Below are 26,332 nucleotides of genomic sequence, written 5' to 3' on the forward strand. Positions count from 1 at the left end.
TACTTCACCTGTGAATTGTTCAAAACTAGATCTCAAACTGAGGAGATGCAGAGCACACACTGGCATGATTTGAGATGTTAGGAAAATCCTGCCTGGACTGGACCGCATGGCCAGCACCGTCTGCAGGGCTCCGTGCGGACAGAGCAGTATAGTCCCCACGCTGCATTTCTCAAGGCAGTTGTGCCAGAGCTCACAGGGATGGCCAGAACAGCCAGGTTGCCACTTCACACCGTCTTAAGGTGTGTGAACCTGGAGGGCAGGTTCCCGATGTGGGTCATTAACCTGGAATCTCTGTGTAGGAGAGGGAATCGTATGTCTTCCTGCACAGAAACCTGCAGGGAACTACCTGACGCCAACCTGATTCTAGACCAGCTGCTGACAGTTCTTACAAAGAAAAAGAAAATGTATTTGCCCTGAAGTCCTAATTATTATAAAATTGCACATCTTTATTTTTTCAGAAACTAAGGCCTTTTATTGCATTTTGCATCACCATTCAAATTTAGGAATAAAATGCACTGAACCATGATGCATTGTTAAATGCAGTATCTCAGCAGTTTACAATGTTTGATCTGAACACACGAACCACTTCAAAAACATTATTGCTAATGATGGAATAGCTCCATCTTCTGGAATAAAAATGATTTCCTTGACAACCATCTTTATATTTCCAACATGGATCTATATGTAACAACTTCTATTTCAAAACCTAACTTGAATATTTTTACTGATGGAAGGTGAATCTTGGGTAGAAGATGGGAGGAATTTATGATAATGTGATTTCTGATAAACTTGAGGAAGCATTAATTCTTTTCTAATGACATCGAAAACACATGTCCATTGTTCAACATGTTATATTAAAAACTGACCTTATTATTCAAGAAATAGCTGGAATCTGATTTTGAGAACAAGAATTTAAACTCTGTTTAAGACAAAACACTCAACACACATAGTTAACTTTAGTCCTGATTAAGGGTACTTTAAGCTTCACGTTAAAAGTTTGTAGAGTGTGTTTGTGGTTAAACGCTATCATAATTAGGGAGTGATTGAAGCCCTTGCTGAAGTACTTGAAGTCTGAACTACAGAGAAAGGGCTGCAAGTGATCCTTATTGCTATTTATCAAAACACTTAAATGTTATGTTTAAATGAAATATTTCAAGTTAAGCACATGATGCTTTTTAGGCAGGTAATTAGTAATGATAATTCCCATATGTGAAATTTAACTTATAGTCAAGTCAGGTGTTCAACTGGGGAGACCAGAACAAAACCATGATTACAATTCCTGATTTCATCACTTCTATGTATCATGGGCACATATTATGGCTGTTGCTTGAAAAAAAAAAATAATCAAGTGTTAATGAACTAAGTTCTTACATATTCACTCACAAAAGCAAAAGAGCATTGAAGCTGTTAGTTATCTACTCACTGGTGCTGCGTAGTATTTCTTGATTTCACAGGAAGGGTAGAGACTCCAGAAAAAAAAGAAAAATTAAAACATGTACATCTCCATCTACTTTTGAAATAGTGGTATATCTAAAGTTAATACATACTCATGGACACACAAGAACAGCAGAAATTTAAATAAACTTGCTTAACAAAACAAAGCAACTGAAGCTTTATTTCTCTATATATAAAGATGCATCCCTATGTGCATTCTTTTAAGCTAAGGAAAATCAAAAAGCCATGCAGCCCTTGCAAGAAGTAAATCCTCAGGTGGAAATATATATACACAGAAAATCTCCCCTTTAGTAGATGATTCCTCTCAACAGATGCTTAATGTTATTTAGGAGAGCCAAACTTATGACTACTTTATAGTAGAATATTCTACTACATTTTTTTTCAGTACAATAGCAAAACCATTGCATGAACCACCATATTGCTCGCATCAATTAAACAAGAGCAAGTAACAAAACTTAAGCAGCTAAACCTATACCTGGAAATCAGACTCCTTATGCAAAGTAAGCACAATGAAAGGATATAGAACAAATGAAAAGACTTTTCTTCAAAAAAAATTATCTTTCAACTTTCTGCAACTTCACATCTCATATGGCTTTTGAATGGAGGCATTAGTTAAAAGAATTTTCCCACCCATAGTCAAGTATTGACTGTATTTAAATACAGCAACGCAAGGACAAACAAAAGTTAAAAATTTTGCATACCGTATTACTTTATGTAATACAGCATAAAATCCCTTTTTCTAAGGCTACAAAGGACAGATTTACAGTAATATGAGGTACCGGCATTTATGGTCAGAAAAGTAAAGATGGAAAAGAATTATACAGCATTGTCATCAGACATTTCTTTTCTCTTTTTCTTTTTTTCCCTTTTTTTTTTTGAGGGGTTTTTGGTTTTCTTTTTTACAAAATACATGTCTTGATGACCACATGCTTTCAGCTTATATTCATTTATTTTTATATATATATTTTTTATTTGTACGGGCAATTGAGAGAGAGTCACAAATAAGGAAAGGACACTAAGGTTTTAATAAGGGCAACAAAAAAAATGTTTTCACCAGAATAGATTCACATTACAGTACACCAATATTGACAGCATTCTCTTTTGTCTATTTTTGGTACATAAGATGGAATCTCTCTACATAACCTTATAAGGCTTCAGTAACTAAAAAGTAAAAAACCTATTAGTTTACAATTTATTTAAAAAGTCTGAAAGACACAGCAAGTTCTAAACTTTAGTAGTGCTACCCATACACAACCATCCGGTTTAAGAACCCATTAAAAGAGCCTCCTTTCAAGGGAGCTTCCAACAGCAGAGTTGTGCAATATGGATGTCTCTTACTACAAGGGGAAAAAAAAAATTACACATGGCACATTCTCATTCATATTTTGCAATGTAAAAAGTTACAAACATACCTAGCCAAATAAATAATAAAAAAAAAAAGAATCTGAAATGTGTTTGTTATGGATCCTAAAACCACTACGCAGAATAATGGAAACTTTCACTCACAGACTATTTACATGGTAATACCCAGGTGAGGGTACACACTGCTACAAAACTCATAAAACAAAGGGTAAACTTGAAATGTTTTCCATAGTAAAGGTCTAGCAGCATGACTATATCTAATGCTGTTTGTTTTCTTGATGGTTTTTGGAAGTTTGTTTTAATCTATGTCTTCATCCAGTTCATAATTGTCTTTATCATAAATATCTTTTACTAAAAGAACCCGTACGAGCATATTTTCCAAAGTGCTGCGGTCCAGTGAAGTGGCAGTGTACCAGATGGGACTCTCCGCGGAGACAGAGCACTCTGGCTGCAGATAGAACATGTCCGTCCTCTGATTCAGATTCTGTGGGCTACAAGGGAGAAAAAACAGGCTGTTAGAAAAACAGCCACACAGGACAAAACAGTATGTTAGCAGTTCCAACACCCCGCACAAATGGAACTCTTACTGTACCTGGGCAAGCTACAAAAAAAAAAAAAAAAAAAAAAAAAAAAAAAGATTAAACGTGGGGAAATGTGGTCTTGTTCATAGAAGGAGCTGTGCCAGGTCTGGCCCAAGCCCAGCCAGTCCCGCATCCTCCCAGTGGCCAAAAGCAGACACCTGGGTCTTAGCAAGCATCCAGGAGACCATAGACTCTCCCAGGTATCAAAAATTTGCAGTTCCAGGACTTGCTAAACCAGAAGGTACTTTCTACCTATTTAGGAGCCCCTGACTGAAGATGCGCAAAGAGGCCCAACACTGACATCAGTAATTGCTTGTACCACTGCCTGACGCAGCTATCCCTGAATGTAGAGCCTGGGGCTCCCTTGAAAATCAAGGATGGTAGTTCTGAGAGATGCCCAGAAATACAACAACAAGCTAAAATCCCTCCTCCTCCTCTTTGACTTAAAAGGTTGGCCATAGGAAGTCTTAAAATCCCTTAATTCCTGACCCAATGTACTTTGAGTTTTATCTGGTTCAGACACATCCTCTAAGCCACTAGAGAAGACCCCTTTAAGGAAATTCTAGCATTTTGTCCATTTAGGCAAGTCTTGGAAAACAATTTTCAGTTCTGCATGTGCAAGTGCTCACTCATGCTCCCTCCTTCATAAATATTGCAGACTTCAGGAGTCAACTTTATTTCATGTTTCTTTGGTAAAAGTAAGACTTTTTTACAAGCTCATCTTCCCAAACTGGCCGATAAGATTTCAGGTGTAGCTCTTCACCTGCTGGGGTGCATGTTGGCTTGTTCTGCTCTCACATAAATCAGATTAAGTGTCAGATAAAAAGTGAAATATGATTACTTAAAATATTCCAATAATTTAAATATTTTAACCTCCTTCCTACTTTTTTGATAAGCCAGTATTTTTATAGGAACAAGCAACGATACAGTGTTCATTGCTGTGAATGAGAAGGTCCTGAAATTTCAGCTGCAACTGTCCACTGTCCTGGTTTCAGCTGGGATAGGGTTAATTTTCTTCCTAGTAGCTGGTACGGGGCTATGTTTTTGAGCTAGGTATAAGAAGAATGTTGATAACACTGATGTTTTCAGTTGTTGCTAAGTAGTGTTTAGTCTAAAGTCAAAGATTTTTCAGCTTCTGATGCCCAGCCGGCAAGAAAGCTGGGGAGGGAGCAGAAGGCTGGAGGGGCACAAGAAGTTGGGAGGGGACACAGCCAGGGCAGCTGACCCCAACTGGCCAAAGGAATACTCCATACCATGTGGTGTCATGTCCAGTATATAAACTGGGGGGAGTGGGGGTGTGGGGATGGCTGCTTGGGGACTAGCTGGGCATCGATCGGCCAGGGGGGTGGGGCAGTGGGGGGCAATTGCATTGTGCATCACTTGTACATTCCAATCCTTTTATTCTTACTGTTGTCATTTTATTAGTGTTATCATTATTAGCTTTTTCTTTTCTGTTCTATTAAACTGTTCTTATCTCAACCCACGAGTTTTACTTCTTTTCCTAATTTTCTCCCCCATCCCACTGGGTGGGGGGGGAAGTGAGTGAGCAGCTGTGTGGTGTTTAGTTGCTGGCTGGGGTTAAACCGCAACACCACTGATTGCCAAGTATATTTCAAACAGCTGGCACTACCTTAAATTTTCCAATAGTTTTACAATATTACCTTAAATTACATAATGACCTTAAATTTTACAATAGCTTTTAAAGTGTTAAATATTTTATTAAAATTATTTCATCAAAGACACAAGGAATATATTATAAGAAGTGGAAGCAGGAGAAGCAGCCTGCTGCTCTAGTTAGCAACCCTGACCAGTATCTGTAAGACAGCAGGACTTGAAACAACGCTATAAACAATGCTCCAAATGGGGTTAAGTGCATTCTTTTCCCCAAAGTTGAGATGTTTCTACAGATAAAGAAAATACTCATTCTCTCCCCCGCTACTGGCTGTGTAACTCAGTTCAAAAATCCAGCTTCAACTTTTTAACAATACACTCTCTCCAAACCATGACAATACATGGTGTGAAGGCAACCCCCCCGCCCCGCCCCAACACCAACAATCAGAATTAACCGAATTTATGAAAAACAGGTGCTTGCATTAACAGACCACAAGTTACTCTTTACTTGTATCTTCCTGTTACATCACATATTTGCACTTCAACCTACATTGTGCATAAGCTCTTTCTTCACCTTTAAGAGTTAAGATGCTGTTTCCTAACAGGTTTGGTCTCACACTTCATTTAATTTAATGTGTTGTAGATACAATGTAATTTTATTTCTTTAGCATCACTTGCCTATATTTCACTTAAGAGTTGCATAAAATCTACCTTAAAAATCAGTGCTCCAATGGCTGTTCCGATTAAAGTATTTCCCACAAAACCCTGTTTTCACATACTTCCAAAACACTTAGCTGCTAAATTAATTTTTTTTCAACAGTTGCATAAGCTTTTCATTCTAATGTATTAATATCTGTGCAGATTGGAAGGAAACAAGCTATTTCCAAATGCTGGGTTACTGTCAGCAGTATTTTTTTTTTCTACTACAAAATATTTGAAACATGCTTTCAAACTAGGTATCTCGAAAGCATCCACATTTCAGATTCCTGATGACTTAACATGAAGCAAATCCATTGTCTCAATCCAATTCTTACTGAAGAGAGAGGGACCTCACAAATGAAACCCTCAGTAGCAAAACCTACCAGATCCCTTGCTGGTAATTCTCTGCAGAGATACTTGGTGTTTTCCAGGTAAGAAAATTGAATCATACTGTCATTCCCAGATCGAGTCCTTCACAATTAACACTGAAGGACTCTGCTGCTCCCACACTTTCTGCATGTCTTGTCCAGATACAGAACGGAAGATTTCAATGCTTTCATTTAGACATTCTTCAGATCTCAATCCATTCGCTTTGCTTGACTGTATTTCATGTTGCATCAAAACATTTCCCTTCTGTACCTGGTCTACTTTAGACCACTTCTGTATTACCCTGTATTATACTTACCTTTTAGACAGATAGCACTCAAACATTTTCACAGGGCATCTAGCTGGATCAGATGTGTTTTCAATTTGTTCAAATACTGGTTCATCATCTTCATGTTTCCTTTTTCCAGTAGTAATTTTATCTTTAAGAAAAAAAATCAACAACATCTAAGCTATAACTTGAAGTTATTTTACATTTTTCAGTAAACTTCCCAGAGTGGGCAGCCCACCAAGTACCGCAATGTGGTCACATATCTGCAAACTGGAAACACAACCAGAGCCACAACAAAGTCACAGCATTTTGCGTGGAGACCAGTGGGCTCAAAGTGTAGTCCGGGTAATTGATCTAGTTTAGCATTAAGACTATTTTATACAGAAGTGCAGTTGTCTGATGACTTTGCAATCCCACTTTAGCTAAAATACAGATTAAGTAAAGCCCTTTGTTGGTTAATGCCTAGGTCATAGTGACACTGCTTGATTTGGGATGACCATTCATCATTGGCTTCATGGTGTAGGCCTGGTTACTTTGTATAAACGATGAATGTTTTGTTAATGACTATACCCTTGAAGAAGGAACTAAAGACTGATAAAAAGGAAACATTCTGCTCCAGAAGGCACAGAAGGCCGGGTGACTGCCAAAGAAGCATGACCTGGGGGAAACGTAAAGGCAGCAGGGGGAGATCATGACCTCCGACTCAATTCAAGACTGGAAAGACTTGCCCCTCCACACCTGCAAGGAGCATGCTTGCCAACTGACATAGCAAGTGGGGCTAATTTGAATATAACTAACCAATAGTAGATGAGATGGTGATTACCAACCAATGAACGTAAATTTAGGTGGGTTTTTACTAATCATGTAACAAGATAAATACACTGTAGTTCTTCGGTGTGGTGTGCTAGCTTTGTAGAATCATCACCTAGCACCTGTCTTTGCACAAACATGAAATAAATAAATACCTTGGCTCTGTGCGTAAGACTGGCTTATTGCATACCGAGTATCGAATCCTGCTTGTGGGACAACAAAAGGGATCATTTAAGGCAGAGACCCTGCAGTCTCCACTGACCACAGGCTCCGATTAAAGATCCAGGAGCCGAGAGCTGCTGAACTTTATGCAAAGGCAGAACTCCAGCTCTTGGCAAGGTGCCCAGCCGTCCCTCAGAGGAGTGCAGTGTGGATGCCCCTCCAATACTTATTTTGGAACTGCCATAGTACCTTCACTATCAGCTCTGCACAGGGAAGACACTTGATATCGAAGACAAGCTTTGCTTTCCATCGTTAGAGGATTTTTCTTCCACTGTCTAAAAACAGTGCCAAAAGAAAGTCTTAAGTGCTGCTCCACTGTTTTCAGGCCAAAATATTTAGTGTTAAAGTAGAACAGAGTATTCAGAAGAGCAACCGGTGAATGTGATCCTAGCTGTTTAATCCTCCAAAGGTAATCTTCTTCAACTCGAGAGAATATTGATCCTTCAGAAAAAGAATATTAGAGAAAATACAATAGATTAGCCCATAAAGTGTCCAGGTGCAAAAGAATCAAATTTGTTTACTGTAAAATTTAACAAAATGCTTATGACAGAAGCCTCTAACACGCATATGTCCACATGCCCAAAACCTCTTCCTAAAGACACGGACACTCACTGTTTCAGGAAGAGACAGTCAATGGGAAATATCAGTATAGGCAATTTCCCACAGAACGCATTTCTGTTTAATTACAACAGCATTGCTTACATGCAGCTCTCTCATGTTAGTACATAAAAACAAATGTTCAAGGGGCTAATCTTAATCCCTTCATAAAAAGTATTACTTTGGAGTTCATTTTATTCTGCTCAAGCAAGACATCCAAATAGCTATACCACCTTCTTTATTATTACTAATGGGTATCTCATTTGGAAAGCACTCCTGGACCACACCAGGGTATAGGAAGGGCCCTACACAGAGGCTCTCCAGTGCCATGCAGAGAAAAGCCAGTATCAAGAAGAGAGAGGAAAGGGCCTGGTAAGGACAAACCCTGGCTCAAGAGAGGATTGTGAGAAAGATGGAAGAACAGTGGATTCTGCAGTTCAGCACCAACATCGATCCGCCAGGGAAAATTCCTGTTTTCTCCATGAACTGACAATCCTCCTGAGCAGAACGCCCATAGCAGAGAATCCTCTCAATCCAGCTGAGAAAGACTAAAATACATAGCTTATTAGCCCTACCCATACGTAACCCAATGCCTGCCTGCCTGCCTCCCATCCGGAAAAAAACCACGCAAAAAGTAAATTCAGCTCAGGTAAAAAGTACAGGTCGAAGAGCAGCTGCTTATTCTAACTTTCTCTCCTAAACACGGACAGTCAATTTAAGATTAACAGGCGGTGGCAAAACCAACTCTTGCAGCATGGATTACCAAGAAACAAGACAATAAGAACAGGTACAGTCTTAACTGAACTCTTAGATGATACCTTTATGATTTTTAATCAATTACTATCACAATGCATAAAATGTTTGCATATATCTACATGCTTAAGAGTACAGAACTATTAAGAGATGAAAAACATACACGACAAAAAGAAAATTACCATCTGGAAGTATGCTTGGTTGCCAACTTCTAAGGATTTTATTTAATTCCTGTTCAAACGTCTGATAGATTGGATCAATAAATATGTTGTCTTTTCGATTACTTCCATATAAATACTACAGAAAAGAGAGAGACACAATATTTACAATTCCAGATTAGAATAAATACTGTGCTATCGGGTTCTTTGTCAGTACCATGCTTGCACTTCTATAAAAAAACTGTGTCTAAAAATACAGCAATGACACTTTTCCAATATTTAGCAGTTAAAAGTTACCTCCAATGTAACATATGTTGTAAATTTCTAACAGGATATGAATCATAGATTAATTACAACTCTTTAACATTTTTCTCTAAAACTTCCTGTATGCAACATAGTATCAGTGAATGGGGAGTCATTTAAAAAAACCCAACCAACTAAACAAACAAACAAAAACCCACAAAAAAAGTCCAAACTAATTTATCTTTTCATCCACCTAGGTCTTCAAAGAAAAAAAACATTTAGCAAGAATCTGCCATTTTAAACGTGAACTCTGGACACTGACAAAAGCATCTTCAACACAGAAGTGGGAGCAAAAAAAAAAACCCCATGTATTTCTGGTAATGATATGCAGCAGTGCAAGAAAAATGATAGGATGGTGCAAGGCACCTGCCTATTCTGCAATCTAATTATCTTAACACTCTTGACCTTACAGACAGAACCTCTTTTGAACCTTTACCAAGAACTAATGGCTGAGGGGTACACTAGTATTTGACGTTATCCTCTCTGGAGACATTTCCAAGAAATGGAGGATTGGCTTCTTAAATTTTCCACTTCAGTGTTATCTTTGTGTGAACAAGCCTGTTGTTAGTGAATACAATAAAAGTGACAGACACGAAAAATGTACTCACTTCTGGAAATAGCATCTATTTCTGTACACATACTTGAAATAACATTAAACACAGCACTCATTTATACTAGGCGGTTCAGCATATCTTGACTTCCTTATCTTTGCACTTAGTTTTATAATAAGAAAATAAATGAATACACCTCCTAGAAGTCTCCAACACAATATTTTCATTTTTCATATCTTCAACTATTGTATATGATATGTTTAACTAATTCATCAAAGCACAACATTCCCCAAATTGTGCTTGTTTCTACACGTATCAATTTTGATTTCATAAAGCAATTCTAAACCAGACGATAGAGCTTACTATAAGTTTCATGGGTTTTTTGCCCCTCTGTTCCCTGGCACATTTTTCCTTCATGAATTTTCTTTTTCTCTGGTTTGCATTAAACACTCGCACTGAACACTGGCAGTGAAGCTGAAATAAGACTGAAAATTGGTTCAAAACCAATTCCCACATGAGCCTGTGAGAACTCAACTAAAAATATTTCTGTTTCCTGGTTCAGAGTGTTTGCCTAAACCCTAACACCCCCAGTAGAAATCTGTGATGCACCCCGGACCATTAGCAGAATGATGTCGTGTTGCAGTCTCCCCTGCTACACAATACCCAACGCGCTTCTGTAAACCTTCATTTCCACACCGTAACACTGTGCTCTACTACTCTACAAACTCTAGATGGGGCAGGATTGGCATGAACAGTTTCCACCCGAGATGAGCTCTACCAAAACCGCAGCGAACGGGAAGGAGCTGGACATGCCTCTGAGTCCCGCAGCAGAGAACAGGCTGAATCACTGCCCTCGGCACCTTCACACAAACACCTGACAAGCTCCGTCTGAATTTTGCCCAAACCACCCCATTATTACACATACACCCCACCCCCCCCCCCTAAAACCCCCAACCCGCCAATCTGTACTGGACAAAGAACGAAGGCCACGATGGAGCAGGGGAGCGAGGCAGGCTAACACCTTCTTCCAAATGAACCTTCTCCACCAGATGCACACCTGACCATGCAACAACCTTTACTTTTAAGTGTGATATTTTTCAGGATCAGTACTTCGGAGTTATCAGAACCATTATTGAACCATTTCTGGCTGGAGGCAGAACAATTTCAGCTGCAAATGAGCCTGAACTGAGAAAATGTACCATTTGACTCAGGAACCAGCAAGTGGACTTGCTGATTTTCCAAGTGCTTCCTTTAAGATAAAAGTTACTTTACAAAGTCAAAAAAACCCAACAACTGAAGACTTGAAGACTCCTGAGCACTTCCCCTGTGCTCAAACCATATTACACCCATGAGGAAAAGCTCCAACCTGAGCCTGTACTTAGCTATGGTGAGTGCAGTAATTCTGGTGGAGGAGGAAAGTGCTCTTTTTCTAACCTATGGCTTCTACATTCTCTTCCTTTGAAGAGAAACTTAGAGTAAGTTAGCAAAACATTGATTATCTTTGGCACAACTTTATCCTTAAATGGCATCATTTTATCTCCTCTTAGCCCCTTCCAAGTTAAACAGAGCCAGTACCTTTTCAGCAGTAGCAATTTATTCTCTTTCAAGGAGTACCCATGTTGGGGTTCTCAGACGGAAAGAAGGACTAAGAAAATACTAGAAAGCAATGGAGTGTTGCACATTGTGACAACTAGATTGCATTTAGTGTACTGCTAACTTGTTTAAACCTGCTTCTTCAGAAGGCTAACACATACCCATATACATACAATTTGCCATTAGCACACAGATGTTGGCTGCAACCCTTGACAGCTGACATGCTTACATGTTTCTGTTCCTCACTTGCTGTCTGCCCTTGTGAAATGCAAACTCCTCAAAACAGGGTGCATCTTCCTACCAGTCTGAACAGCAGTGGCACAATTGGGCCAATGAAATGGGGCTGTTAACATCACCCGAACTAAATACTGGACACTAAGTATAAGCAATAATTAGAGTAAAATGACCACAAGTTGTTCTTCTAACGTTCCAGTGTTGTGTGTGTGTATTAGGGCTCATGATAATTGTGCTGTGCCACAAAAACTTTGGTTCTGATGAGCTAAAAAAAAAATAAATAGTTTTACATATAACTAGGTTTCAAGTAGACAAAACAGACAATGTCAAAGGCACAGTGAAAGGTGAAAAGAAGAAAAAAATAGCCGAGTTCCATTTTATAAACACATGCCTCACTGTATTGTTTATCACCTTAATATGAGTATGTTCAATTCAACAGAAAGATACAGAAAGACAGTATATCATGCAAGTGCAGAAGCAGAAAGCTAGCTGAATTTGAAACGTGCCTTGTAGCAATATTGACTAAAATGCCAAACAATGACTGCTCGCTTCTCAAATTTCAACCATGAGGTAAAGATATCAACTAACTCCTTAATTTGGCATAGTTGGAATATGGAAAAATTAGTGGAGGTACTATTTATTTAAAAAGATTTTGATTGTATCAAGTAGCAATTTTTTTAAGTCCTCTGCCTTAAGTATGAAACAGTTTAAGCAGGATTGCAAATCCTGTGAACAGCTTGCTTTCCAACCCGTATGATTTTTCAATTGCCTTTTAACTTCAATTACATTTTCTGTGTTCTCAGCTCTGAACACTGCTTATTTTACCTATGATTTGCCTTATGTACCAAAAATTAAGACATCCTCTGCTTAAAAGATAAGCTGTGGAATAGCTTTTCTAATTATGTAGTGATATGTTATTGCCTTCAGGTACAATACATCTAAAGTGACTCCTTTTATCTTCAAAATACTAGGTAATTACAATTCAGGGGCAGGGTGTGTGTTTAAGACAGAATATAGCAGAGTTTCCTGCACTCTTCAAAAAAGCCTGACTGACCACAGTCTGCAACATTCAGTAAACTAGACTCTCCCAAAAGGACACTTCAAATAGCTAGCTTCCAATATATGCTAAGTAACTGAATTAGTAAAACATTTACAGATCATGCCTTGTTTCATTCTGTTTTTACATTAAGCCATATTTAGCAAACAAAATGAAGCACAGCATTTGGATAAACTACATCATTTTAGACTGCAAATTCCTTGCTTTAACCCAGCTAAAAGCTTAAAATTATTACAATGTACCAGTTTGCGTTTTGAGTTTTCAGGATGGGTCTCCAAACTCATTTTCTATACAGACAGCTTTCTACAATGTGATTTACACAGCAGCCTCTCTGTGTTCCAGATCACAGCCATTATATTAAGAATAGCTCCTAGCCAATAAATCCACATTATCTCCATTCTTCCACTGAAATGTGTTACAGTCAAATCAGCAGCTCCGCTTCCCATCTCTACAGCCTCTACTAACCTCCTGAATCCCAAGACACAGATAATAGATGCTGTCAGGTGCATAGTTCTCTCCATTTGGCCTTCGAATTTCATTGACAAAATGTGTCAACCCATAGTTTAACTCAGCTGAAGTATGTGATAATAGATCTTCCTTTAATTTCACAGACTTTGCTGTAAAATAGAGAAAAAACGCTACATTATACAACAGAATAATTACACGGTGAGGGTGAGATGGGGTATTTTTAGACTGGAAAGCCAGAAACTGGCTTGATGTCCTCTCCACTAACCAATGAACGAGCCTAAATGTACTAAGTAGTTCAAATGTTAGGTCTGTATTAAAACAAACAAGGCGACCGGAGTAACGTCTAGTTAACCAAATGCAGCATCACCCACTGACGAATGTACTGTCGTGTACAGCTGAGGATGACACATAAGTGGCCCGAGATGCTGAAGTGAAGACAGTGCTGTAGAGAGAGAGACCTTCAGGGGAAACGGCAGTTTCCAAAGATCCAACAGCATAACGCAAGGGTGCTAAGGTGCACGTGGGAGCTGAAGAACAGCAGGACTAGCAGCAATCCCCGTTCTCCCTCACAGTACGAACGTACACACAGAGGAGCGCTGCGGAAAGAGCAGCAAGGCTCCATGGCAGCGAAGGCCACCCCATGTCAGAGCTCCACAGCCAGGTAATGCCAGCCTCAGATGACCATCTCCTTCCAGGACAAAGAGTAGGATGCCCCTCCCTTGCAATTTACAAGTCCAAAAGGCGAACCCCAAGGCGAGTTAGAATACGAGGAAAAATAGGATGCAAACAAAAAAAAAAATCAAAACGGTCACAGAAAGTCAGAAGAGCCAGGAAGGTGCTGTCCTGGCTTGCACAAGAAGAGCGAGACCTAGCATTTCGAACCAAGTAAGGAAAACTAGGAAGAAAAGAGAGTTTGGCAACTCTGTGGTAAAATAATCCCAGTCATTGCGGGAACATTAGGGACATGGGAAAACTTCTATTAAAAATTCCAGCTGAAAATCAGACAAGTACAGCAATTCTCCCTACCAAATAAGAAACTAGATGCCAGATTTTCAGAAATACTTACTTGATTTCAGTTCCTCTAATTCGGGAAGCTCTTCATCTAAATACCGAGACTTTACCCAGTGCTTCCATGCATTTACACCATACGCGTATTTGAATGGAAAACTACACTCTGAGTTTTCAGAGCTGTCATCGTGAGACTGGTATTCTGACACCGCTTTCCTCTTCACCCCCTGCCATTGAAACACAGTGGTTAACACCGCCGACAACCACGAATGGCAAGAACACAGAAGCTGGGCAGAATAAGCAAGCTGCAGGCCAAATTACAAACTGAACGTTCAGTGTAAAGAAACACATGCTTCATTCAGTAGGTAGTTTCTGTGTTGAACATACTCCTAAGGACAGTATTTACTTAAGCTGACAGACGTTTCTAATTCGCCTCTCAAACTGGTTCCTAACACAGACAGAATAGTATTTGATGGAGTTGCTGTATTGGTGCTATCGTATTAAGCAACAAACACATGATGCACCAAATAATTCGGTGTATTTATAGGATTTCACTACGTTAAAGCGCAGGAAGTTAAAGATGCTACAAATCTACATCTGAAGGTCAACATTTAGGCTCAACTGAACCCACTGATGGAAAAGCTAGCACTGGTCCCAAATGAAAGCATTTCCAGCAGTGGATATGTGGCTAATGTCTAGTGGATTAATACCAACAGTCTAGACTCCAAATTTAAAACTAGAAAGACACATTTACTCTTAGAAAGTTTTATTAGAAGTTGGACGTTGTTTTTTTTTTAAAGCTGCAATATCTACTGCAGTTATTGCAACAAAACCATTTCAGCTTTGTGCCAGGCACCAGAAAAATCTATTTCCTGTTAGTTTCTTCCTAAATAAAAGAGTATGGCTAATTTATTTGCAAGGTCTAAACTAGGATTTTTGACTGAAAATAAAATCTGGGAAAATTACAAGCAATAAAAATTGGGTTTTTAACTATTTTATATAGGAGATGCTATAGCTCCCATTATAAGCCATGGTAGTGCCAACATTCTTCCAATTTACTATCAAATTAAACCCAGACAGCTTTGTTCAAAGCAGAAGGTAAAAAAGCATTACTAAGAGCACAGTAAGTATATACACACTAGCACATTATATCAACAGTTCTACCAACATGAAGCAAAAATGGAATAAGAATTTAGAAATCACACTCTTATTAAATCCAAGTTAACTGCAACAGACGTAGGACTGAAATAATTTTATTATTTGAAATATATCAGTTTACATCATAAAGACAGGATGTCAGGTATGAATAGGCAGTAACACATTTTAGAGCATTATGAGAACTGGAAAAAAAACCCCCGAACCCTGGCATATTTTTGCCCACTTAAATTTTGTGCTTTTTTTGATCTTTTTTAATAGCATGACAAAATTACCTTCTTTTTGGACCGAGGCCTTGGCTGTTCCTCATATTCCTCCCCAAAAACAGGAGGTAACAAAAACTCATTTTCTGTATCAAGCTCTTCAGTTGCTGAAAACACATTAACAGAAACTTATTTCTAAACATTCTTTCAATAATAGTGGTTTGAAAAAAACAATGAACTATATCAGTGTGCATTAACATAAGGTGTCCACAGAAGCACATGTACAGACATTACCAAAGACTGGATTTTGGTAAGAGGAAATAAACCTATTCTTATTTTGAATATAAGGTAAAGCTATCAAATTGTTTATTTCTAAATAAATTGTAAAGGACACAATGCTCAACATTTTCAAGCACTATCTCAAGTCACTAAGGCAGCATTTCTTTCTATGGACCCTTACACAATTTCTCCTGCCTAGGCAGTCTTTGGTATTAATAAGTTTAAGTCATGGTGAGAAGGAGCAGCTGAGTTGAAAAAACACAAATTAACCCTAACAAATGCACTTTTGTTCATGTATTTCCATCATTTCCATTCATGTTTTACGTTTTTTTTTATAGCACATTATACTTGGTTAAAAACATTAAGAATCTGAATGTGAACTCTTTCAGAGAAACTGATTTTAGTCTATATTTATGCAAGTGGTGGAGGTCTAGCTCATGATGGATATTACAGTAATTTTGGTAAACATGTATTATGTCAAAATACTAATTACTTAACATTTCAGGGGTAGGATGAAGGACTCATTTCAGGCCACACAGCAGAATGAGACAACATATGAATGGATTTAATGTTGCAAGTTCCACCTTTATTTACTGAAGATGGTTCATCCCACATTTACCCATCAGACAATGGTTTAATTCAAAACTGAATGCTCTTCTGATAGTCTGATTTCACCACCTTACTCCTCAAGACACCATTCAAACTGGTCCAGATGAAATAGCACTCACATGCAAAGATTTAAGAACTCTGCCCCAAACTACACACCAATCCTTCTCTTGCTACCACAAAGAATCTTATTTCAGAAGCACTTCAGTGTAAGCAATATCTATTACAAACTGCTATTATTTACTGTTCCACTTAGAAAAACAAGGGGGGGGGGGGGGGGGGGGGGAATTATCATTCTCGCATACCAAGCCTCACTTACAAAGAGGGTTAAAAATCTAGTATGCATGTGGCTAATTAGACATATAGCAACTGAAACCCAGTCTGGGCATCCAGTGCAGATATCTATGGCACAAAGCAAAAGGAGACTTTCAAAATCAGATATAGAAGCTAGCCAGTGGAAGCATGAGAGTTATATGTCCAAGAGAACCTATGGCATAAGGAGATACTAGCTACAGCCAGGAGCTTTCTTGGATCTTGGATTGATTAGGACATGGTATAAGGAAACAGACACTGTTGCCTGCATTCTGTAGAGTGGTAGAAATTGCAATGCATACAACCAAGACCTTCTTTCAAGAAAGGTCTCAAAATAGTGATTTTCCTGATAATTCAGGCAATGCTACCTTTTTCAAATACAGGTATGGACATTAACAAGATACTAAAAGGTAACACAAGTGATGTGCAGCATACCAGCTTGCAATTTTCTAACAAACTTGAGTGGGAAATTTGCCCTTTTGTCATTTCTGCTCTAAACTACCATTTCCCATGGAAATACCCGGTGACTGAAGAACGCATTCATTATTGTTCTCCATGACGCATGCCATCTGAGTCTTTGAGCCTTCAAAATAGCTTTCCTAAATCTATGTCCAAAACCAAGTGATGCAGTCAAGTTCATTTGTGAAAGGTTAATTACCCCCTTTCTTTGCATTCTGTTTCAAATAGTGTATGTAGAAATGGAAGAACTAATTCAGAAGTCCCCAGTCTTGCAAAGACATGGCAAAGTTTAACCTAACAGTCAGTCAAGCGGAACTTGCAATCAAATAAAGATCCTCTGAAAGGATGATGAAACAAAGTACCATGGTTGCCCACAACATCTATTTCGCAATGCTTATTAAAAGGACAGAAAAAGTACCTCTTGGAAAGTCTATTTCAATATCAAGGTCTGGTTCATATGGAACATCAGGCAAGCTTGTCCGTGCCTCTGTTTCTGAGTTCAGTAGATTTGACTCAACTATCACACCTGTTAAAAAAAAAAAGGGAAAAAACTCTCCTTATTTTAATGAACACATGGATTAGTCAAAACAGGGCAGATTTTGAACATTAGAAGCTTAGTGGTTCTAAAGCTACTTGTTCTGCTCATCACCATCCTAGGTTTTGTTGTTCTTGAGATCTCAGATTTACTCCTCCAATCTGACTTCCTTCAAACAGAAAAGATACTTACTAGGCCATCTGTCCTTCTTCATTAAGATGAGTCAGGAAGCATGTGTGTAGAAAACCAAATACTGGCAAATCTGGATCACATCAACCAATCACAGAACTCAAACAAGCTTGACAAACCTAACTATCTACTTTTCTACATGACTCTGCCCGCAATAGAACAGACTTTCTAGTCTGTGAAAGAGATACTATAAAATCAAACAAAGCAGGCAGGAAGGCAGGGAGAACAAAAACTCTGTCCAACTTCTGGCTGTGGTGGGTTGACCCTGGCTGGACACCAAGTGCCCACCAAAGCCGTTCTACCACTGCCCCCCCCACCTCAGCTGGACAGCGGAGAGAAAAAAATATAACAAAGGGCTCATGGGTCATGATAAGGACAGGAGAAACCACTCACCAATTACCATCATGGGCAAAACAGACTCAACTTAGGGAAAATTAACTCAATTTATTGCCAATTAAGCAGAGTAGGGTAATAAGAAATAAAACCAAATCTCAAAACACCTTCCCTCCACCCCTCCCTTCTTCCCGGGCACAACTTCACTCCCGGATTCTCTCCCTAGCCCCCCAGCAGCACAGCGGGGAGAGGGCATGGGGTTTACGGTCAGTTCATCACACATAGTCTCTGCTGCTTCATCCTCCTCAGGGTCAGGACCCATCACACTCTTCCCCGGCTCCAGCGTGGGGTCCCTCCCACCGGAGACAGTCCTCCACAAACTTCTCCATCGTGGGTCCTTCCCACGGCTGCAGTTCTTCATGAACTGCTCCAGCGTGGGTCCCTTCCACGGGGTGCAGTCCTTCAGGCACAGACTGCTCCAGCGTGGGTCCCCTGTGGGGTCACAAGTCCTACCAGAAAATCTGCTCCAAGTGTGGGCTCCTCTCTCCACAGATCCACAGGTCCTGCGCCAGGAGCCTGCTCCAGTGCGGGCTTCTCACGGGGTCACAGCCTCCTTCGGGCATCCCCTTGCTCTGGCATGAGGTCCTCTCTCCCCGGGCTGCAGGTGGAGATCTGCTCCCCCATGGACCTCCCTGGACTGCAGGGGGACAGCCTGCCTCACCAGGGTCTTCCCCACGGGCTGCAGGGGAATCTCTGCTCCGGCGCCTGGAGCATCTCCTCCCCCTCCTTCTTCACTGACCTGGGGGTCTGCAGGGTTGTTTCTCTTACATGTTCTCACTCCTCTCTCCAGCTGCCGTTTCTGTCTATCCCAACTTTTTTCCCTTCTTAAGTATGTTATCACAGAGGCACTACCGCTAGCACTGAAGGGGGTGGCCTTGGCTGGCAGCAGGTCCATCTTGGAGCCGGCTGGCATTGGCTCTATTGGACACAGGGGAAGCTTCCAGCAGCTTCTCACTGAAGCCACCCCTGTAACCCCCCCACTACCAAAACTTTGCCACAAAAATCCAATACACTGGCGAAGACAGACTTCTCCAAATCCGGTTCTCTGCAAACGAGCAAGCTCTGATCCCATACATTTTACTTGTTCAGCTAGCTGTACTTAGCAAAAGAGAGCAAGGAACTGCAAATGACAACCTTGCAGCACTACCAGAAATGTCCAGCTTTAGTTGGGGAATGACAACAGTTTGGAAAACAGTAAGCCTCCTGGGACTGCAGCACCATTCGCCTTCTATATACCAGGCCCAAAGCATAAGTTCGTGTAATTTATCAACATCCTTTGAGACATTTGTTGAAAGAGCTTGAAAAACAACCCAAAATTTCACCTGAGTCATGGAAAAACCTTAAAATCTAGTTTTGGGAAAAGAAGGCAAAATTCTCCTGGGAAGATACAGAAGAGACTTGAGGATTTTGGCAGGAAGAGCCAGGAAAGAGGGGCCAAGAGATATGTTCACTGTGAAAATATCATTACAAGATATGTTGGATTTTTTGATCTTCGGCTGTAAAGTTGTCCCAGACAGTTCTCTCCTTTTAGGCGAGCTAGTGGGATGACAAGCCATGTCAGGATCACAACCCCAATGATCTATCAGCTGAGGCATCACTACCTTCAAAGAGATGATACTTGCAGGTCAGGATCAATCAAGAGCAAAAGCATCACTAGGTCACCTGGTTTTGTTGACCACAGTTCCACTTGTGAAATGTATGTTTCTCTTAGTTTTAACAGTCCCCGCTTCCCCACAACTAACATAAAATCTGCGTAGTAATGTGTAACTACAAAGAAATCAGAACCACCCTGTCATATCCCACCTTGTTCAGAGAAACTTGAGTTCACACCTGTAAGACACAGCTACGGAGACCGCTTTATCTAAACTTCTAACTTGAGTTTTTCTAGGAGGAAGAATGGATTGGTTTTGGCTTGTTTTGAGTTATTCTGAGAAGAAAACATGTGTGTGCAATCCTGGATGACTGCTTGCCATCAGTCCGGGAGCTGGTGCAAGCAAAGGGAATGCTTATGTTTTTAAAGACAAAGGTCTGGTACAGCACACCGAAGTCACACAACAGACTTCAGAAAGTTTTCTGCATTTCAAATGTGCTAAAATGACCTTTAAAAACATTTAAATAATTAAGATTTCAACTTAATTTAAGAACTCAACAGGAGCACTATCATACTTTTAAAATCTTTCCCTAAAATAAATAAATTAAAAAACCCAAAAAACAACCCTGCTCTTGATTGACACACCCCCACACATACACCCCAGCACTACAAAGAGTCACTCAGCAGAAAACTCACTGGCCCCATCAGAAACTTCAGCTTTTCCATCATGTTCAGGTACCATCCCTGACAAGTTCAGTAGCTCAGTTTCCAGAGGATTCGAGGGCACTTTTCCCCTCAGCTCTTCTATTGCTGCAAGGATTTTCTCACTGCTATCCAGAGTAGTGGGCAAGAAAACTGGAACTGGCACCTATGCAGATAAGAAGAGATAATTAGAAAAGAAAAAATGGTGCAACAAAGCATCAACAGTAGTCAACACAAAAACAAACTCTACACCCCTGTTATAAAAGACAGAGTTAATAGAGATTAGAAACATATCACTTCAGTGTGAGCTAATAAAAAAATGCTGACAGGTTAAAAATACAATATAAATGATTAAGAACAGAAAGGAAAGCAGGAAAGTATAAAGAAAAAACCTAAATATGACAAAATATAGTGGATCAAAGTAAGAACGGAAGGGACTTTGGACTCTCAAACATGTCTCACTATAACTTCAGAGCAACAGTTTGGACAAATCATCATCATCCTGTTTTAGTGGCTTTCTTGTGGAACACAGAAATTCTAGGACTTCAGGGTTTTTTTTTCCCTGTTTGGTTGAGATTTGGTATGTAAGTGATTACAAATTTAACTTAGAGTTATTTTCTTTTGCTGGCACAAGGTGGGTTTTTTTTGGTTTTTTTTTGCTTTTCTTCTATTTACCCCACTCTGCCACCTCTCCCCAATACAATATTTCAGTTTCCACATTACCAGAACAAATCTTGTTGTTTAATGCTTATTCAGCAAACTCAAAAGTATCACTCAGAATTGCTCCTAAAAAGTTTAGCAGCACAAGATTTTCACGCTGAAAGCAGGCAGATAGGTCCTAAAGAACAATTGGGAAATTAAGTGTCACTGTCAGATTTCTAATGCTTTTGCAATAAATAGTGCCACAGCATCCTACAATCCTTTACATGGACCAGAATGAGAACAGTCAACAGTACAAGTAGTCCCTCACATGCATGTGAATGGATGCCAATTTAAAAATGAAGCTGACGTCTCACTTACAGGAACAGGAACCATTGTAGGAACAGGAACATTTTGACTATACATGTTCATAGGCACCGGAACATAGACAGGTACAGGAATAGGCACTGGGACATACTCTTTTTTCCAATCATCTTCTATTAAAAGAAAAAAGAAAAAGGCAAACACTGCCAGGTACTTAAATATATCTTACACCTGCAATTTAGGGAAAAAAATCAGAATATTTCTAATATGTTCCAAGACAGTAACAGATAAAAAATCTGCAACAAAGAAATGAGTAGTTCCAGCACAGTTCAAGAGTTACCTGTCTGACAAGATTTTGTCTGCATATGAGGTTTACAGTACGTGGCTTTCGTCATTGTCAAAGGCTTGCAAAGAACTGCCTTGTTCTTCATTTCTCTGTTAGGTGTTGGAGAAGGTGGTGGTGCTGAGCCCTACAGACAAGCAAATAGAAGAGAACATGCTGTTGCACCGCACTGATTTCAACACAAAGTTCTTGATTTAATGTATCAGTTGATACACTTCATACATGACATACTGAAGAAAAAGCTCACAACATCACCGACCATTATTCTTTAACTGCAAGCTATTCTACATTTCTAGTAATGAGCTGCCACTGCCAGGAATGTAACGTAGTTGTATTTTGCTCACTCAGGGCTAGCACTTTGATTAACAACTTCTAGCTCATTTTCCTTTTCTCTTCTTTTTTGTTTTTTACTTTAAGATATTCTTAAGATATTCTTTTTCATATTCTTGTTTAAATGAAAGTGCAATTTTACAACTTAGAAAATAATTTTAGCTGTAAAAAGAATTCACTATAAGCAGCATAACAAACTTTTGGCTCAAGGTCTAACCTTGTTGAACTATGCTATAATCCAAAGATCGCCTTTTCTTTTTTTTAACTTGTATTTCGAAATAAAACATCTCGAAACAATTTTTAATTATCTAAACTATGAACTTCGAGCTCCCCCTGCTGGCTCTGCAATAGTGACAGCAAATACTTGGGAACATCACGTAATGCTCAAACTGCATCCTTACAGTCAACAGGTAAAAAACCCTCTTGTTCCAGACATGGTTTTTGTCCCCTAGCACCTGTTTTAGAACCCGATTTAAGAAACAGACTGTCACTTTTATCTGGTCATAGGTAGTAAGACTAGCCCCACATATACTTTTAAATATGGAAAGAAAGTCAAGTCATAAGAACAGCAGTAGACTTCATTTAACAGGCATATACTTTCTAAAACACATATAAAAAATATTGTATCATACATAGGTGTTACATGATCTTTAAAATTTTATGGACTGAATTAACATCATTAAACATAAAATAGTAGATGTTTTTAACATGACAGTTTAGCTTGTCTGATGTCTCTAGTTACCTAAGCAATCTTATTTTCTGTGTTTTTCATTAATATATTTTATAATGCCATCAAAATAATTTCACTTCAATCTAAGATTTACCTTACAGAAGCCAATTTGCATTGAAAAGGTGAGTCAATTTTTTCATGGAAGAACAGGCAGTTGTGAGATCTTCCATGAGACAAATCAAAACAAAACTAAAGTTTCAAACAAAATACACTAAGCTAAATGAAAAAATCATTATTAATACTTCTGACAAGCTGACAAAAACTGAAACTCAAAATGAAGGCTGCTGCTCCACTGATGATCCCCACCCTCCCAGACAGTGATCCTGCAAAAGCTTACTCTTCCCTACTCTGTCACCTGCAGCAAGGTCAATCAGACCTTAAGCACCAATTATTCTACTCTTGGGAATTATAATTTAGCATCTGAAGCCTTATTTTCAGGCTTTCAAAGCTGAGATACAACCTTAATATTCTAATCGACCAGTGAAATTCTCTTCCTTTTCTACACTCAATAAATACACCTAATCAGTCTAAACATGTGAATAAGATACACATAGTTTGTGTATTAATTTTTAAGCAACACTTTCATGCACTATAGATGTAATCTACATGATTTGGTTTCCCAGAAGACATCGAAAACACAACATATGACCATTTAAAAATTTAATTTCAACTACTGATGTGGAAAGGACTCAAAACCTCCACAAATTTAGCTTAGTATCATTCAAAGATACTAATTTTTTGGGTTTTTTCAAGAGCATCCCTTCAAGCCACAAAGATAGCACATTTTACATACATTTAATTGTGTTTTATACACGTTAAATATATGTACTTACTGTTATTTTTGTTCGGGGGGTTTGACAGCCCTGATCTAAAAATGTAAGAAGACATTTTTAGAATTTTTTTTCCCCTTTTTCAGAATCATAGCAAATTTCAGTAAGCAACTCAGACAACATCTATCATCAGGTTAACATTAAATTAACAGCACTGATAGTATTGTATCGCAGGTAAGAACTGCACGTGAGACTTCTCATTACAGGCACCTTGCTACTCCGGCACTGAACCTTACACAAAGGCAAATGCTAAATCCGTGCTCCATCCAGATGTGAACATAGCCTCTTTCAGAAAAGTAAATACCAAAACATTATATGGAAACGGCCCTGCAAAGAAGTTGTATTGCTATGATTAAATTAATTACAAAGCTGATTTATTTGAACTTTGCTGTTTAAACCACGTAAACATGCATTCAGCCCCCATCAGCAAATTTACACTGTACCTATGGCCAACAGAAAAAAATATCCCCAAACCAATGCATTCCTCTTATCTAGATAACTTTAATTCCATTCTCATTTACTTCCCATTTCATTTATTTCCTTTTAATTCCATTTAATTTACTTTTTTTTCATTCCTAGTGCGTTTCTCTGCTCTCTATGACCAAAACACATTTTGAAAAGAAGTGTTTCCACAGAGCAAGTAATGACAAACCAGAGCACAATGAAACAGGAAAGCATTTTCTGTCCCCATGAAGGTATAACACTAAAATTATGCTGAACCTAAAAAGACAACTTGTTTTTTAAAAAGTCATTACAAAACTGTTTGATTACCTGACAATGTTTCAGCTCTCGAAAAAGCAATAAAATAAAGAGCTAAGATAAAAAATAGTAAGCAGCTCAATGATGCCTCTGATGATAAAATAAATTAAAAAAAGGGTAACGTCTAGCATAGTTTATTACAACAAATAAATAATTCATGCAAGTTTAAATTTTTCATTTAAAGGAAGCATCTTGTTTGCTGTTTAGCAGCCATAAAGCAGGACATACCATAGTGTAAGTTCTCAGGTCCTTTTTGGGTTGCCAGATTCGGTTCGTTTTGTTGACAGTAGAAACGGAGCAAACAGTGCTGGTCACAGAAGTGTTTCATTTCACCACGCCATTGCACTTTCTCTTTGAGAGTTCCTTGAGACTTACAACAGTCACATCGTGCAGCCTTAATGCAAAAGAAGATTTTGACATTTTTAAACAAGCCTTGGAAAAAAATTATTTCTACGTTTTAAAAGGTTACGTTTTTAAGAGTACTGAAGAGATCATTACCGCTACACAGTTAAGTCTCGCTCATGTAAGCTCTATGATAGTTACACTGCCATCTAACCTGTATATATAGGCACATCTGTCACTTTATTTTCAGTTGTTTGCTGGAGGTTAACACCCAGGATGAATCTGCTTTGTTTCACTAAGTCTTTACCAAGTCTTTAAAAATTGCTCACTTCTAGACAGTCAGCAAACAACAAATTTTATGCACCAATTTTAATTAATTCCACTGAAGCATTCTGCAAAACAAGAGCCGAAAGTGACTGAGACTCCTTAACGACTCTCTAGAACGAAGGACGAGTTCATTCCCCTCCCCCCCCCCCCCCCCAAATGTTGGTGTTTTTTTTAAGTCACAAACAGAATCACTTTGCTAGGTATCAAATCAGAGCCCTTTAGTGTAAATAACTTCTATACTTTCACTATTTTAGTAGTTTGACAATTTTAGATTCCAATTATTTAGTTCATCAAAGTTTCTCTGATTTATAAATAACAATAGCTCTCAAACTAAAGAGGTTTCCACAAAATCTAGTTAGCACGTAACTTGAAACTCAAAACTTCGTTCTTCTCTATCCCTGGCTAAACACTTAAGTAATGTACTTTTCACCAGCCTACATGATAATTTCATGAGGCATCGCTAAGACAGACATTGTTTTCCTCCAAAAGAGATTCCACTGAATTTAATTAGCCATGCTATAATTTATCATCTGAACAGTGGTAGCCCATTTCAGATCTTCAAGTAAGCAAAGAATTGTTTCCACTACTGCTCCCCTTGATATTGCTTGCAACCTCCATCCTGAAGCAGTCCTTAAAAAAAATAAAAGCTTTATGGATGCTCAGGAATCCAAAATAAGTCAACCTAATAATATAACCAGGAGAGGAAAACGGAAGTCATGATAATATGCAACATAAAACATTAATACGTAAAACCATACATGACATCGCAGTTATGCACAAGGCTCTGATGGCTAAAAAAAACCATAAAAAAATAAATAGTCCAACTGTAGTTCTCGCAACTCCAAGAAAGTATGAACAGGCCAATTAGTTAAAATTTAAAAAGTAATTAAATGTTGAGTTCCTTCTCTGTACTTGAACATTCTGGCATCATCCTCCGGCAATGTAGGAAATCCAGCTCTCACTTGTAATTTTCAAATATTTAAGAAGATATATCGAGAGACTTGATTCTAACAATATAACCAGCTTTAAATTGGGAGCAATTATAGCTGTGGCTTCAGGATCACCTCACACCCAGTGCCAGGTGCCCTGCAAGGGCAGGTACTTCTTTTCCCCCCTCCTCTGTGCAGGTGTCAGCACTAGTGCTTATGCACCTGCAGGGTACACAAG

The 26,332-nt window shown here is 38.8% G+C and overlaps 1 protein-coding gene across 14 annotated transcripts in view; it reads right to left on the reverse strand.

Moving 5' to 3' along the window:
• Nucleotides 1-476: 476 nt before the first annotated feature.
• ZMYM2 (zinc finger MYM-type containing 2) overlaps nucleotides 477-26,332 on the reverse strand; it is a 97,677-nt gene continuing 71,821 nt past the window's right edge. For 12 of the 14 annotated variants that reach the window (XM_049822776.1, XM_049822787.1, XM_049822774.1 and 9 more), the window contains 13 exons: nucleotides 24,725-24,890; nucleotides 23,741-23,775; nucleotides 21,845-21,974; nucleotides 21,562-21,677; nucleotides 20,536-20,707; nucleotides 17,550-17,657; nucleotides 15,548-15,642; nucleotides 14,176-14,344; nucleotides 13,107-13,258; nucleotides 8,928-9,042; nucleotides 7,585-7,836; nucleotides 6,394-6,514; nucleotides 477-3,308 (listed from right to left, as the gene is read on the reverse strand). In XM_049822776.1, the coding sequence (XP_049678733.1) occupies nucleotides 3,116-3,308; nucleotides 6,394-6,514; nucleotides 7,585-7,836; nucleotides 8,928-9,042; nucleotides 13,107-13,258; nucleotides 14,176-14,344; nucleotides 15,548-15,642; nucleotides 17,550-17,657; nucleotides 20,536-20,707; nucleotides 21,562-21,677; nucleotides 21,845-21,974; nucleotides 23,741-23,775; nucleotides 24,725-24,890 (1,824 nt within the window). In that variant the 3' untranslated portion in view covers nucleotides 477-3,115. Of the gene's footprint in view, nucleotides 3,309-6,393; nucleotides 6,515-7,584; nucleotides 7,837-8,927; nucleotides 9,043-13,106; nucleotides 13,259-14,175; nucleotides 14,345-15,547; nucleotides 15,643-17,549; nucleotides 17,658-20,535; nucleotides 20,708-21,561; nucleotides 21,678-21,844; nucleotides 21,975-23,740; nucleotides 23,776-24,724; nucleotides 24,891-26,332 lie in introns of those variants that run through there. The other 2 variants (XM_049822786.1, XR_007508800.1) reach the window with 2 other exon arrangements.

The sequence above is a fragment of the Accipiter gentilis genome, chromosome 19, assembly GCF_929443795.1.
Source record: "Accipiter gentilis chromosome 19, bAccGen1.1, whole genome shotgun sequence".
NCBI classification, from domain to species: Eukaryota; Metazoa; Chordata; class Aves; order Accipitriformes; family Accipitridae; genus Astur; species Astur gentilis.